The sequence below is a fragment of the Oncorhynchus kisutch genome, unplaced genomic scaffold (genome assembly GCF_002021735.2).
Source record: "Oncorhynchus kisutch isolate 150728-3 unplaced genomic scaffold, Okis_V2 Okis03b-Okis08b_hom, whole genome shotgun sequence".
NCBI classification, from domain to species: domain Eukaryota; kingdom Metazoa; phylum Chordata; class Actinopteri; order Salmoniformes; family Salmonidae; genus Oncorhynchus; species Oncorhynchus kisutch.
Window position 1 is genome coordinate 13,990,095 of NW_022261980.1, and position 14,674 is coordinate 14,004,768.

Sequence of the window (14,674 nt, forward strand, 5' to 3'; positions counted from 1 at the left end):
GCTGTCCTGGGGCTCTGTAGTGTGTGTTTGTGTTTGTGAACAGAGCCCCAGGACCAGCTTGCTTAGGGGACTCTTCTCCAGGTTCATCTCTCTGTAGGTGATGGCTTTGTTATGGAAGGTTTGTGAATCGCTTCCTTTTAGGTGGTTGTAGAATTTAACAGCTCTTTTCTGGATTTTGATAATTAGTGGGTATCGGCCTAATTCTGCTCTGCATGCATTATTTGGTGTTCTACGTTGTACACGGAGGATATTTTTGCAGAATTCTGCGTGCAGAGTCTCAATTTGGTGTTTGTCCCATTTTGTGAAGTCTTGGTTGGTGAGCGGACCCCAGACCTCACAACCATAAAGGGCAATGGGCTCTATGACTGATTCAAGTATTTTTAGCCAAATCCTAATTGGTATGTTGAAATTTATGTTTCTTTTGATGGCATAGAATGCCCTTCTTGCCTTGTCTCTCAGATCGTTCACAGCTTTGTGGAAGTTACCTGTGGTGCTGATGTTTAGGCCAAGGTATGTATAGTTTTTTGTGTGCTCTAGGGCAACAGTGTCTAGATGGAATTTGTATTTGTGGTCCTGGTGACTGGACCTTTTTTGGAACACCATTATTTTGGTCTTACTGAGATTTACTGTCAGGGCCCAGGTCTGACAGAATCTGTGCATAAGATCTAGGTGCTGCTGTAGGCCCTCCTTGGTTGGTGACAGAAGCACCAGATCATCAGCAAACAGCAGACATTTGACTTCGGATTCTAGCAGGGGGAGGCCGGGTGCTGCAGACTTTTCTAGTGCCTGTGCCAATTCGTTGATATATATGTTGAAGAGGGTGGGGCTTAAGCTGCATCCCTGTCTAACCCCACGACCCTGTGTGAAGAAATGTGTGTGTTTTTTGCCAATTTTAACCGCACACTTGTTGTTTGTGTACATGGATTTTATAATGTCGTATGTTTTACCCCCAACACCACTTTCCATCAGTTTGTATAGCAGACCCTCATGCCAGATTGAGTCGAAGGATTTTTTGAAATCAACAAAGCATGAGAAGACTTTGCCTTTGTTTTGGTTTGTTTGGTTGTCAATTAGGGTGTGCAGGGTGAATACATGGTCTGTTGTACGGTAATTTGGTAAAAAGCCAATTTGACATTTGCTCAGTACATTGTTTTCATTGAGGAAATGTACGAGTCTGCTGTTAATAATAATGCAGAGGATTTTCCCAAGGTTACTGTTGACACATATTCCACGGTAGTTATTGGGGTCAAATTTGTATATTGGGGTGATCAGTCCTTGGTTCCAAATATTGGGGAAGATGCCAGAGCTAAGTATGATGTTAAAGAGTTTTAGTATAGCCAATTGGAATTTGTTGTCTGTATATTTGATCATTTCATTGAGGATACCATCAACACCACAGGCCTTTTTGGGTTAGAGGGTTTTTATTTTGTCCTGTAACTCTTTCAATGTAATTGGAGAATCCAGTGGGTTCTGGAATCCAGTGGGTTCTGGAATCCAGTGGGTTCTGGTAGTCTTTAATAGTTGATCTGTGTTTGATCATGTATATGTTTTTGCTCTTTATTCTTTGTTATAGAGCCAAAAAGATTGGAGAAGTGGTTTACCCATACATCTCCATTTTGGATAGATAATTCTTCGTGTTGTTGTTTGTTTAGTGTTTTCCAATTTTCCCAGAAGTGGTTAGAGTCTATGGATTCTTCAATTGCATTGAGCTGATTTCTGACATGCTGTTCCTTCTTTTTCCGTAGTGTATTTCTGTATTGTTTTAGTGATTCACCATAGTGAAGGCGTCTCTCTCTCTCTCTCTCGTTGCAGTGACCAGCATCACCCTGGTGGAGCTGGGTCTGATGTCGAACTCTGCCATCCTCCTCCTCCTCAGTGAAGTCCTCTTCCTCATCATCACACTCCTCTACTACTACCACCTGGGTCGCAGGACCAAGAAGACCCAGAACCATACACATAGTGCTGATTAGACCCAGAACCATATACATAGCTCTGATTAGACCCAGAACCATAGATATAGTTCTGATTAGACCCAGAACCATATACATAGCTCTGATTAGACCCAGAACCATAGATATAGTTCTGATTAGACTCAGAACCATAGATATAGTTCTGATTAGACCCAGAACCATAGATAAAGCTCTGATTAGACCCAGAACCATACACATAGCTCTGAGTAGACCCAGAACCATAGATCTAGTTCTGATTCAACCCAGATCCATAGATACAGCAGTTCTGATTCGACCCAGAACCATAGATCTAGTTCTGATTCGACCCAGAACCATATACATAGCTCTGATTAGACCCAGAACCATAGATATAGTTCTGATTAGACCCAGAACCATATACATAGCTCTGATTAGACTCAGAACCATAGATATAGTTCTGATTAGACCCAGAACCATAGATATAGCAGTTCTGATTAGACCCAGAACCATACACATAGCTCTAATTAGACCCAGAACCATAGATCTAGCATCTCTGATTAGACCCAGAACCATACACATAGCTCTGATTAGACCCAGAACCATAGATATAGTTCTGATTAGACCCAGAACCATAGATATAGTTCTGATTAGACCCAGAACCATATACATAGCTCTGATTAGACCCAGAACCATATACATAGCTCTGATTAGACCCAGAACCATAGATATAGTTCTGATTAGACCCAGAACCATAGATATAGTTCTGATTAGACCCAGAACCATAGATATAGCAGTTCTGATTAGACCCAGAACCATACACATACACTGCCCAAATGGCCCCCTAGACTTACCCCACATAGGACTCTGTTCAGAAGTAGTGCACTATATAGGGAATAGGGCTCTGGTCTATAGTAGTACCACTATATAGGGAATAGGGCTCTGGTCTATAGTAGTACCACTATATAGGGAATAGGGCTCTGGTCTATAGTAGTACCACTATATAGGGATTAGGGCTCTGGTCTATAGTAGTACCACTATATAGGGAATAGGGCTCTGGTCTATAGTAGTACCACTATATAGGGAATAGGGCTCTGGTCTATAGTAGTACCACTATATAGGGAATAGGGCTCTGGTCTATAGTAGTACCACTATATAGGGAATAGGTCTCTGGTCTATAGTAGTACCACTATATAGGGGATAATAGGGTGCCATTTTTCATGCACACTTTGATCCCAGTTTCATTGAGACAGCCCCAACCACTTAAATCTGTTATGTTCATAGATAAAGCTCTGGTTTAATCTAGTTTAGGAAAGGGATCTTTTTAAATCTGATTGCCAAATAATGTGATTTGTATTTTGCGATATGCCACTTATTACAAGACACGTAAATACACATGTGCTAGTTACTGAACATGTGCCTGCAGACAGAGAACAGTGTTGTTTTCAGACTGTGGGTCTCTTCTGTAGATACCAAGTCCCATGAGTCATGTAGAACTTGTATAAGCCTGTTTGGGGAACCCCGGGTTAGGGGCAGAACTTGTGTGTCGACAGTGAACATACTTTAATGGGTTGGGACAAGCGTTGATCATTTGAGTCAGCTGCGTAGTGCTCGGGGCAACAAATAAAATAAAAAAAACCTGGGGACCGAGTTTGGAAAACCCCGGGTTGGGGGCAGAACTTGTATAAGCCTGTTTGGAAAACCCCGGGTTGGGGGCAGAACTTGTATAAGCCTGTTTGGAAAACCCCGGGTTGGGGGCAGAACTTGTATAAGCCTGTTTGGAAAACCCCGGGTTGGGGGCAGAACTTGTATAAGCCTGTTTGGAAAACCCCGGGTTGGGGGCAGAACTTGTATAAGCCTGTTTGGAAAACCCCGGGTTGGGGGCAGAACTTGTATAAGCCTGTTTGGAAAACCCTGGGTTGGGGGCAGAACTTGTATAAGCCTGTTTGGAAAACCCCGGGTTGGGGGCAGAACTTGTATAAGCCTGTTTGGAAAACCCTGGGTTGGGGGCAGAACTTGTATAAGCCTGTTTGGAAAACCCTGGGTTGGGGGCAGAACTTGTATAAGCCTGTTTGGAAAACCCCGGGTTGGGGGCAGAACTTGTATAAGCCTGTTTGGAAAACCCCGGGTTGGGGGCAGAACTTGTATAAGCCTGTTTGGAAAACCCCGGGTTGGGGGCAGAACTTGTATAAGCCTGTTTGGAAAACCCCGGGTTGGGGGCAGAACTTGTATAAGCCTGTTTGGAAAACCCCGGGTTGGGGGCAGAACTTGTATAAGCCTGTTTGGAAAACCCCGGGTTGGGGGCAGAACTTGTATAAGCCTGTTTGGAAAACCCTGGGTTGGGGGCAGAACATGTATAAGCCTGTTTGGAAAACCCTGGGTTGGGGGCAGAACTTGTATAAGCCTGTTTGGAAAACCCTGGGTTGGGGGCAGAACTTGTATAAGCCTGTTTGGAAAACCCTGGGTTGGGGGCAGAACTTGTATAAGCCTGTTTGGAAAACCCTGGGTTGGGGGCAGAACTTGTATAAGCCTGTTTGGAAAACCCCGGGTTGGGGGCAGAACTTGTATAAGCCTGTTTGGAAAACCCCGGGTTGGGGGCAGAACTTGTGTGTAGAGAGTGAACATATTTTAATTGGCAGTACAAGATATATATTTTAAGACACACAGCTTTGTCTGTTCATGTAGGTCTGGGTCAGAGAACGACTACTGTTGTCTAATGTCCTGTTTCATGTTGGTCTGGGTCAGAGAGTGTTGTCTAATGTCCTGGTTCATGTAGGCCTGGCTCAGAGTATTGTCTAATGTTCAGTTTCATGTTGCTCTGGGTCATGTTCATATTGGTGCAAAACAGAAGAAAAAAACCCAGAGTGAAACAGTGAGGTACTTACCTGTTCAATAAGAAACGCTCATGTCAGTTTTTTCCTGTTGCGTTCCCTGATGACCACACCGCTGGTTCTGTTCTAATATATGTTGTAGTAAAGGACAATAACACTGGTTCTGTTCTGTTCTAATATATGTTGTAGTAAAGGACAATAACACTGGTTTTGTTCTGTAGTAATATATGTTGTATTAAAGGACAATAACACTGGTTTTGTTCTGTTCTAATATATGTTGTAGTAAAGGACAATAACACTGGTTTTGTTCTGTAGTAATATATGTTGTATTAAAGGACAATAACACTGGTTTTGTTCTGTTCTAATATATGTTGTATTAAAGGACAATAACACTGGTTTTGTTCTGTTCTAATATATGTTGTAGTAAAGGACAATAACACTGGTTTTGTTCTGTTCTAATATATGTTGTATTAAAGGACAATAACACTGGTTTTGTTCTGTTCTAATATATGTTGTATTAAAGGACAATAACACTGGTTTTGTTCTGTTCTAATATATGTTGTAGTAAAGGACAATAACACTGGTTTTGTTCTGTTCTAATATATGTTGTATTAAAGGACAATAACACTGGTTTTGTTCTGTTCTAATATATGTTGTAGTAAAGGACAATAACACTGGTTTTGTTCTGTTCTAATATATGTTGTATTAAAGGACAATAACACTGGTTTTGTTCTGTTCTAATATATGTTGTATTAAAGGACCACAACACTGGTTTTGTTTTGTGAGACTCAAACATTCTTCCATGTGTTTATGTTTTTTTTGCTGGACTGACTGAAGGATAATTCTTCAGTCTGGGATAATGTGACACAAGGGAAACGAATCAATCAGGACAATGTTTCAGTTTAATCCTCCCACTCAGCAGGTATTTTATGTTCCAGCAGTGCATCAAAAAGGTTAAAAAAATAAATAATAATTCTTCAGCTTTTGGGTCGTGGAAACTGGGCCGTTGTTTCTGCATCGAGGTAGAGAGAACATACTAGAAGCATTCTTCAGAAAACAGAAGGTTTAGGACACTTTGTGTCACACGTTGGATCTGTATCTAAATAAATACATTAAAAAGGTTGTTTTGACACTTCTACAGAGATGTCGTTTTTTGGGGGTAGTATGGTATCACGTCTGATTTGAACTTTCTCTGAACACCAAGCCATGTGAATATCTCTTATTAGAATAGAGGAAGTTTACTGTCTCTGCATCCAGACACGTCTTTATCTTTCAGTGCGTTTGGGACCACGAACGGCATCAATGCTTCAGGAAATGTGATTACGTGTTACTATGGGGTCTATTTTAAATGTACATTGTGCCATATATAGATATGTGCTGTATTTGTATAGACAGAACAACGATAAATCTATTTTCTTGCCCTGCGGATGTTTTTCTTTGTGTGGTCTCCTTATGCCCAGGAGATGCTCTAACTTCTCAAGACTCAACAGTTCTTATCTCCAAGCTATTCCTATTGTCTGTTATTCCTGTTGTCTGTTATTCCTATTGTCTGTTATTCCTGTTGTCTGTTATTCCTGTTGTCTGTTATTCCTGTTGTCTGTTATTCCTATTGTCTGTTATTCCTATTGTCTGTTATTCCTATTGTCTGTTATTCCTATTGTCTGTTATTCCTGTTGTCTGTTATTCCTATTGTCTGTTATTCCTATTGTCTGTTATTCCTGTTGTCTGTTATTCCTATTGTCTGTTATTCCTGTTGTCTGTTATTCCTGTTGTCTGTTATTCCTGTTGTCTGTTATTCCTATTGTCTGTTATTCCTATTGTCTGTTATTCCTATTGTCTGTTATTCCTATTGTCTGTTATTCCTGTGTTGATTTAAACGTCATCTATTTCTTTCTGAACACTCCGCGTCGTTGTGCCCTGCTGAACACAGCCCTGTTGTGCAGTAGTTCGCCTCCAGAGGGTGATGTTGTTATGTTTAGAGTTAATGTCTGGATGGGTCTCTCTCTCTCTCACCTCTCCTTCTCTGTGTGGTCAACACACTGGAGTAATACAGTAATGACTCCCTCCAGGGGTTATACAGTAATGACTCCCTCCAGGGGTAATACAGTAATGACTCCCTCCAGGGGTAATACAGTAATGACTCCCTCCAGGGGTAATACAGTAATGACTCCCTCCAGCATCAGTCCAGGGGTAATACAGTAATGACTCCCTCCAGGGGTGATACAGTAATGACTCCCTCCAGCAGCAGTCCAGGGGTAATACAGTAATGACTCCCTCCAGCATCAGTCCAGGGGTAATACAGTAATGACTCCCTCCAGCAGCAGTCCAGGGGTAATAGAGTAATGACTCCCTCCAGCATCAGTCCAGGGGTAATACAGTAATGACTCCCTCCAGGGGTAATGCAGTAATGACTCCCCTCAGGGGTAATACAGTAATGACTCCCTCCAGGGGTAATGCAGTAATGACTCCCTCCAGGGGTAATACAGTAATGACTTCCCTCCAGGGGTAATTCGGTAATGACTCCCTCCAGGGGTAATACAGTAATGACTCCCTCCAGGGGTAATGCAGTAATGACTCCCTCCAGGGGTAATACAGTAATGACTCCCTCCAGGGGTAATACAGTAATGCCTCCCCCCAGAGGTAATACAGTAATGACTCCCTCCAGGGGTAATACAGTAATGACTCCCTCCAGGGGTAATACAGTAATGACTCCCTCCAGGGGTAATGCAGTAATGACTCCCTCCAGGGGTAATGCAGTAATGACTCCCTCCAGGGGTAATGCAGTAATGACTCCCTCCAGGGGTAATGCAGTAATGACTCCCTCCAGGGGTAATACAGTAATGACTCCCTCCAGGGGTAATGCAGTAATGACTCCCTCCAGGGGTAATACAGTAATGACTCCCTCCAGGGGTAATGCAGTAATGACTCCCTCCAGGGGTAATGCAGTAATGACTCCCTCCAGGGGTAATGCAGTAATGACTCCTTCATCTGTATGTTTTATTATCTGTGTTTCCAGTACAGGAAAGGCCTCTTTCCTCGCAAAGTAAAGTGTCCTGATGAAACTAAGAGTGTGTGTGTGTGTGTGTGTGTGTGTGTGTCTGCTGTTGGACCTACAGTCACCAATAGAAACGGGATCATGAGAGGTCAGAGGAAAGGGTTATCTTGTCTCCATCAAGGTTCTTCAAATGACATCACACACATTCTGCCCCAGTTCAGAGGTCATTGTTTCACACATTCTGCCCCAGTTCAGAGGTCATTGTTTCACACATTCTGCCCCAGTTCAGAGGTCATTGTTTCACACATTCTGCCCCAGTTCAGAGGTCATTGTTTCACACATTCTGCCCCAGTTCAGAGGTCATTGTGTGTCACAGTGTACTTATATTAGGAACCTTTAAAAAAATATATTTGTACCACCTCCCTTTTTCTCCCCAATTATGATATTGTCTTGTTGTAACTCCCCGACGAGCTCGGGAGGCGAAGGTCAAGTCATATGTCCTCCGAAACATGACCCGCCAAATCACCTTCTTAACACCTGCCCGCTTAACCCGGAAACCAGCCGCACCAATGTGTCGGAGGAAACACTGTTCAACTGACAACCGAAGTCAGCCTGCAGTTGCCCGGCCCGCCACTAGGAGTTGCTAGAGGGCGATAAGCCAAGTAAAGCTCCCCCCCTTGGCCAAACCCTTCCCTTATCCCAGACGACGCTGGGCCAATTGTGTGCTGCCCATTGGGACACTCGATACCGGCCGGTTGTGATACAGCCTGGGATCGAACTCGGGTCTGTAGTGACGCCTCTAGCGCAGTGCCTTAGACCGCTGCTCCACTCGGGAGGCCCCAGAACAATGTTTTTTTTTATTCCCGGCATCACAACACTAGACTGTGTGGTAGTATGGTCGTGTTTCTGTTCATTAAGTCTCAACAGAAGTTCCCTAGTGGGAGAGCAGGGAGAGAAAGGCTGCGTCCTGATTCTCTCTTCACCCAAAGTATTCACAACACTAGACTGTGTGGTAGTATGGTCGTGTTTCTGTTCATTAAGTCTCAACAGAAGTTCCCTAGTGGGAGAGCAGGGAGAGAAAGGATGCGTCCTGATTCTCTCTTCACTCAGGAAGTGTGCAAGTGGAGAATCCGGAGTAGTGGGATTGAATACACCACGATCTCTGCCAGTACGATGCCATCGAAGGTCACTGTCACTAGGAGGAGTAACACATGGAATTGTAGAATGTTAGTAGATCTCTGTTTCTATGAGTAAGACATGGATTCTAGAATGTTAGTAGAACTCTGTTTCTATGAGTAAGACATGGAATTCTAGAATGTTAGTAGAACTCTGTTTCTATGAGTAACACATGGATTCTAGAATGTTAGTAGAACTCTGTTTCTATGAGTAAGACATGGAATTCTAGAATGTTAGTAGAACTCTGTTTCTATGAGCAAGACAGAGAGGGCATAGAAGTCATTATGGGGGAAGAATGACTAAATTTGTCATCCAAATGGGAACCTATTCCCTATTCTATTCCCTATTTAATGCACGAGTGTTGACCAGGGCCCATAGTGCTCTGGTCAAAAGTAGTGAACTATACACTATAGGGAATAGGGCGCAATTTGGGACACTACCTAGAAGTAGTCTCTCATACCAGGCTTCTAAGTTCTCCTCTCCTCTCCTAGAAGTAGTCTCTCATACCAGGCTTCTAAGTTCTCCTCTCCTATCTTAGAAGTAGTCTCTCATACCAGGCTTCTAAGTTCTCCTCTCCTAGAAGTAGTCTCTCATACCAGGCATCTAAGTTCTCCTCTCCTAGAAGTAGTCTCTCATATCAGGCTCCTAAGTTCTCCTCTCCTCTCCTAGAAGTAGTCTCTCATACCAGGCTTCTACGTTCTCCCCTCCTAGAAGTAGTCTCTCATACCAGGCTCCTAAGATCTCCTCTCCTCTCCTAGAAGTAGTCTCTCATACCAGGCTTCTAAGTTCTCCTCTCCTAGAAGTAGTCTCTCATACCAGGCTCCTAAGTTCTCCTCTCCTAGAAGTAGTCTCTCATACCAGGCTCCTAAGCTCTCCTCTCCCTCCTCCACTCCTCTCCTCTCCTAGAAGTAGTCTCTCATATCAGGCTCCTATGTTCTCCTCTCCTAGAAGTAGTCTCTCCTCTCCACTCCTCTCCTCTCTTCTCCTCTCCACTCCTCTCCTCTCCCTTCTCCTCTCCTCTCCTCTCCTCTCCTCTCCTCTCCTCTCCTCTCCTCTCCTCTCCTCTCCTCTCCTCTCCTCTCCTCTCCTCTCCTCTCTCTCCTCTCCTCTCCTCTCCTCTCCTCTCCTCTCCTCTCCTCTCCTCTCCTCTCCCTCCTCCACTCCTCTCCTCTCCAAGTGTTGTCTTCAGACACGTGGCTCATGGGGAAACAAGACTACTTTAGAAGTACATGAATCTACAGAACCCGGGGGACACCAGGGCTCGTATCCACAAAGCATCTCTGAGTAAAGAGTGCTGATCTAAGATCAGTTTTGCCTTTTAGATTATAATGAATACCATTTATATGAACAGATCCTAGATCAACACTCCTACTCTGAGATTCTTGTGTATACGGACCCCTGAGCTCTGGTATGACGTCGTCTTAGGTCAGTGGCACTAGAAAAAGAGGAGCGAGAGAGGGAGAAGAGGAGTGAGAGAGAGAGAAGAGGAGCGAGAGAGAGAGAAGAGGAACGAGAGAGGGAGAAGAGGAGCGAGAAAGGGAGAAGAGGAGCGAGAGAGGGAGGGAGAAGAGGAGCGAGAGAGGGAGAAGAGGAGCAAGAGAGAGAGAAGAGGAGCGAGAGAGGGAGGGAGAAGAGGAGCGAGAGAGGGAGAAGAGGAGCGAGAGAGGGAGAAGAGGAGTGAGAGAGGGAGGGAGAAGAGGAGCGAGAGAGGGAGGGAGAAGAGGAGCGAGAGAGGGAGAAGAGGAGCGAGAGAGGGAGAAGAGGAGCGAGAGAGGGAGAAGAGGAGCGAGAAAGGGAGAAGAGGAGCGAGAGAGGGAGGGAGAAGAGGAGCGAGAGAGGGAGAAGGAGAAGCGAGAGACGGAGAAGAGGAGCGAGAGAGGGAGAAGAGGAGTGAGAGAGGGAGAAGAGGAGCGAGAAAGGGAGAAGAGGAGCGAGAGAGGGAGAAGAGGAGCGAGAGAGAGAGAAGAGGTCACTGATGAGATGAGGGACTCGTTACAAATACCCTCGTGGCTGTTAGGCTCTCTGAAAGGGTGGTAAGACACACAGCTGATGAACAACTCGCTCTAAGGGAACCTGAGGCCTGTTCAGTAGTGTGTATTGATAGACAGACAGACAGACAGACAGACAGACAGACAGACAGACAGACAGACAGACAGACAGACAGACAGACAGACAGACAGACAGGAGCCTATGTAACAGACACAGTTCTCCATTGTAGGGACCAGAGAGCCCTGTCCTGGACCATTTCATACAATCCTACATTACCGTGATAGAACACAGCAGCCCATTGAACCACAAGTATAGCGCCATACTGTATGTACCATCTGTGTACGTTGGAGGTGAATGGACGATTGTATTGTGTTATTTAATGCCCTGCCTGACATCACTACTCTGCCCCCCCCCCCCCCCCCCCCCCCCCAGGCAGGTCAATCAATAGTGGAGGGTGTTGGCTAGCTGCCTGGCCTGGCCCTGGTCTGAGCCTGACCTCACTACTCTACCCAGGCAGGTCAATCAACAGTGGATGGTGTCAGCTAGCCGCCTGGCCTGGTGCATGGTAGCATGTAAGCCTGAGTACAGTGGCCTCTCCTGTGTAGCTTCTCTCTGTTGTCACTAAGTGCTACTATGTGTCACTGCCTAGCGCATGGTGCAGCCCATACAATTACAATGATCATGATGATGACCAATAGAATCATTCTATTTCCATGGGGGGGGGGGACCGACAGAATGGTGTCTTTTGATAGGATGTCTGTGTCTGCGTTAGTTAACCAAGTGGGACCGTGGGAAAGCGGCAGGGTAGCCTAGTGGTTAGAGTGGAGGGACGGCAGGGTAGCCTAGTGGTTAGAGTGGAGGGGTGGCAGGTAGACTAGTGGTTAGAGTGGAGGGGCGGCAGGTAGACTAGTGGTTAGAGTGGAGGGACGGCAGGTAGACTAGTGGTTAGAGTGTTGGACTAGTAACCGGAAGTTTGCAAGTTCAAATCCCAGAGCTGACAAGGTACAAATCTGTCATTCTGCCCTGAACAGGCAGTTAACCCACTGTTACACTCCTTAGAGAACCATTAACCCTAGCCTGGGTACCTGTCTGTTCCACTGTCATTACACTCCTTGGCATGCTATGTTTGGAGTGGAATGTTACCACAAACAGACTGGATATTGGAGAGAGTTAAAAGGCCATGCTTTCTGAGATGATACCATATGTGTGGATCATCATGGGGGTTCGGCCTTTATCTGTCCAATGAGATATATCCAACCATATGTTTTTATTTAACTGGGCAAGTCAGTTCAGAACAAATACTTATTTTGTTCAATGACGGACTGGGAACAGTGGGTAAACTGCCTTGTTCAGGGGAACAGTGGGTAAACTGCCTTGTTCAGGGGAACAGTGGGTTAACTGCCTTGTTCAGGGGAACAGTGGGTTAACTGCCTTGTTCAGGGGCAGAACGACAGATTTGTACCATGTCAGCTCAGCCCTAGGCTACCTGCCGATCATGGGGGCTCTGCCTTTATCTGTCCAATGAGATGGTCGGAATGGTCGGAATAGACTCTGCGCCACGGGGTATTGTTGCTATTAGTAGCTGCAGCTTTGGGGCCACAGCTTAATGGTTTCATGACAGTATAGCCCCTACCGACAGCATCACCCTACTTTCAACCTGCAATAAAACCCATCTATAAAGTCAAATCTCTCTTCACTACATCATCCGCGTTGACTTATTATACCTCAATGTAGGTCAACGTGCAATGGTATACGAAAGAAATACAATTTCAGTCTGTAGGCCTACCCAATCAATGCATCTGATGTTTGTTCTATACAGACATGATAATTACGCTCGAGCTTCACGGGGATTTAGGGGTTAAAGAAGGGCATCGCGCGCAGGCTCGCTAAAATGGTGGGAGACTACAGAAGATTCCCTCGCTCTGTTCCGAGCCGTTACACTAACATGCTTGTTGCTGACGCTGAGCCTTTCTAAAAGTTAACAGCTGGTTACGTAACGCCCGGCACTAGAGCTAAGATCTCTTCTCGGTCCCGTCCGCGCTCCGCTCCGCGTCGTGTTGTTCACTCTTGGCTTTGTTATTACCAGTCCAAAGTCAACAGACAGCTCGCTCACACACAACAGGACAAGGAGACCGACCACTCCGTTGCACCAAACTTTTATTCCCCCCCCTACAAACTTTACGCCAAACCGTAAGTAATTATACCAGGCAAACTTTGCGCATTGGTATTACACAATATGATTTGTAGTTTTTTTTGTGCAAATGGTTAGCCTACGTTTTTCCTTGGATAGAAGCGCAATTATTTTTGGGGGTGACACGCTTGACATTTTGATGAGCCCTTTGGAAGAGAAAAAAGTGGAAATGGGAGTGTATGGTAGAATGATGAATTTAAACAGAATTCGGGGGGGTATATAACGTTGGAAAGGTAAAAGCAATGGTCCTGTGTTTTCATCAGTTACTGCTGATGTGGCGTGTGCGTGTGTGGAACTGTTGGTTGAACACCAGGACTCAAACACTAACGTCTGTATTGAGACCAGTTCGTATCCAGGCATTGGAACTTCCCAACCCATAACGTCTGTTCTCCTGATGATGTGGATACATTTGTAGTGAAGTTATATGCGGAATCATTGTTGATGCATCATGATAAAAATATACACACTTTGTTGTTCAACCATTGAAACGTTTCTTGTAGTGTTTTCTATATATTTCTATATATTTGAGAGGTGTTATAAAAAAATATAAAATTTAATATGGACGTCTGAAACATTTTCCGTCTCTGACGGACTAAGGGTTTATATTATTGTTATGAGAAAAAAACTAACGCATCTATTCTGGTTTTTCTTCTTCCATTAGCGGGTCTAGAATGGTCTCCCACGTTGGTATGAGTTCCATTCCTTCCTGTTGTATTTGATATTGTGTCTAAACGTTCAAACTAAAACGGAGGGTTGAACAGTGTGGAGTCCTTCCATCCACTGACCTCCACACCTTCTATAGTGTAGATGATACTTCCGACACATGGAACATACTGCCAAGTACTTCTCCACGCAGCATTCACCGTTTTTGGCCAGGGAGCCATGTATATTATATTATCTCAAGGCTGATCTCACATCTGTTTTGTCTTATCGTTGTAATGGATAATATTACATGGACAGAGAGAGGGCTCCTGATCCTAGATCAGTGCTCCTGTTTTGAACATGGCCCCAGAACAGAGGTCGTTTAGGAACTTGTTTCTATCAGACCAATGATGGCTAAAGCAGAGGCTGTGTGTTCAAAACCATCTTCCTGCTGGAGAGAGTTTTATCTGTGTCCCATATGGCATCCTATTTCCTACATAGTACACTACTGTTGACCAGGCCCTGTAGGGTGCTATATACAGGATAGTTTGCCATTTGGGACTCAACTTAGTAGCAGGTCAGGGAAGCAGAGGAGACCTTTAGGACAGCATCAGACTAGTAGTGTGGTGTGTGGGTTTACAGTAGCTGTTCTAACCACACACAGATACAACACACTTCAAACTCAACCTCGGCCAACTCACCTACATACTGGTAGCACTTGTATGTATCTATCAACATAACAGACTATCAGTCTTGTTTCATATCTCCTCTCAATAAAGACAGACTATCAGTCTTGTTTCATATCTCCTCTGTGTATTAAATGCAGTTATACAGGACAATGTCGACATGGGTCATTTTACATGTGATGTTTGTTAAACTCAATAGTGTATGTTTGTTTTATTACAGTTGTTGTATGTAACTCTGT

The 14,674-nt window shown here is 44.5% G+C and overlaps 1 protein-coding gene across 3 annotated transcripts in view; it reads left to right on the forward strand.

The window, feature by feature from the left end:
• Positions 1 to 5,529, forward strand: part of LOC116359631 (tumor protein p53-inducible protein 11-like) — an 89,739-nt gene extending 84,210 nt beyond the window's left edge. For 2 of the 3 annotated variants that reach the window (XM_031812661.1, XM_031812662.1), the window contains one exon: positions 1,813 to 2,894. In XM_031812661.1, the coding sequence (XP_031668521.1) occupies positions 1,813 to 1,970 (158 nt within the window). In that variant the 3' untranslated portion in view covers positions 1,971 to 2,894. Of the gene's footprint in view, positions 1 to 1,812 lie in introns of all 3 variants that reach the window. The other variant, XM_031812663.1, reaches the window with a different exon arrangement.
• Positions 5,530 to 14,674: the final 9,145 nt, after the last annotated feature.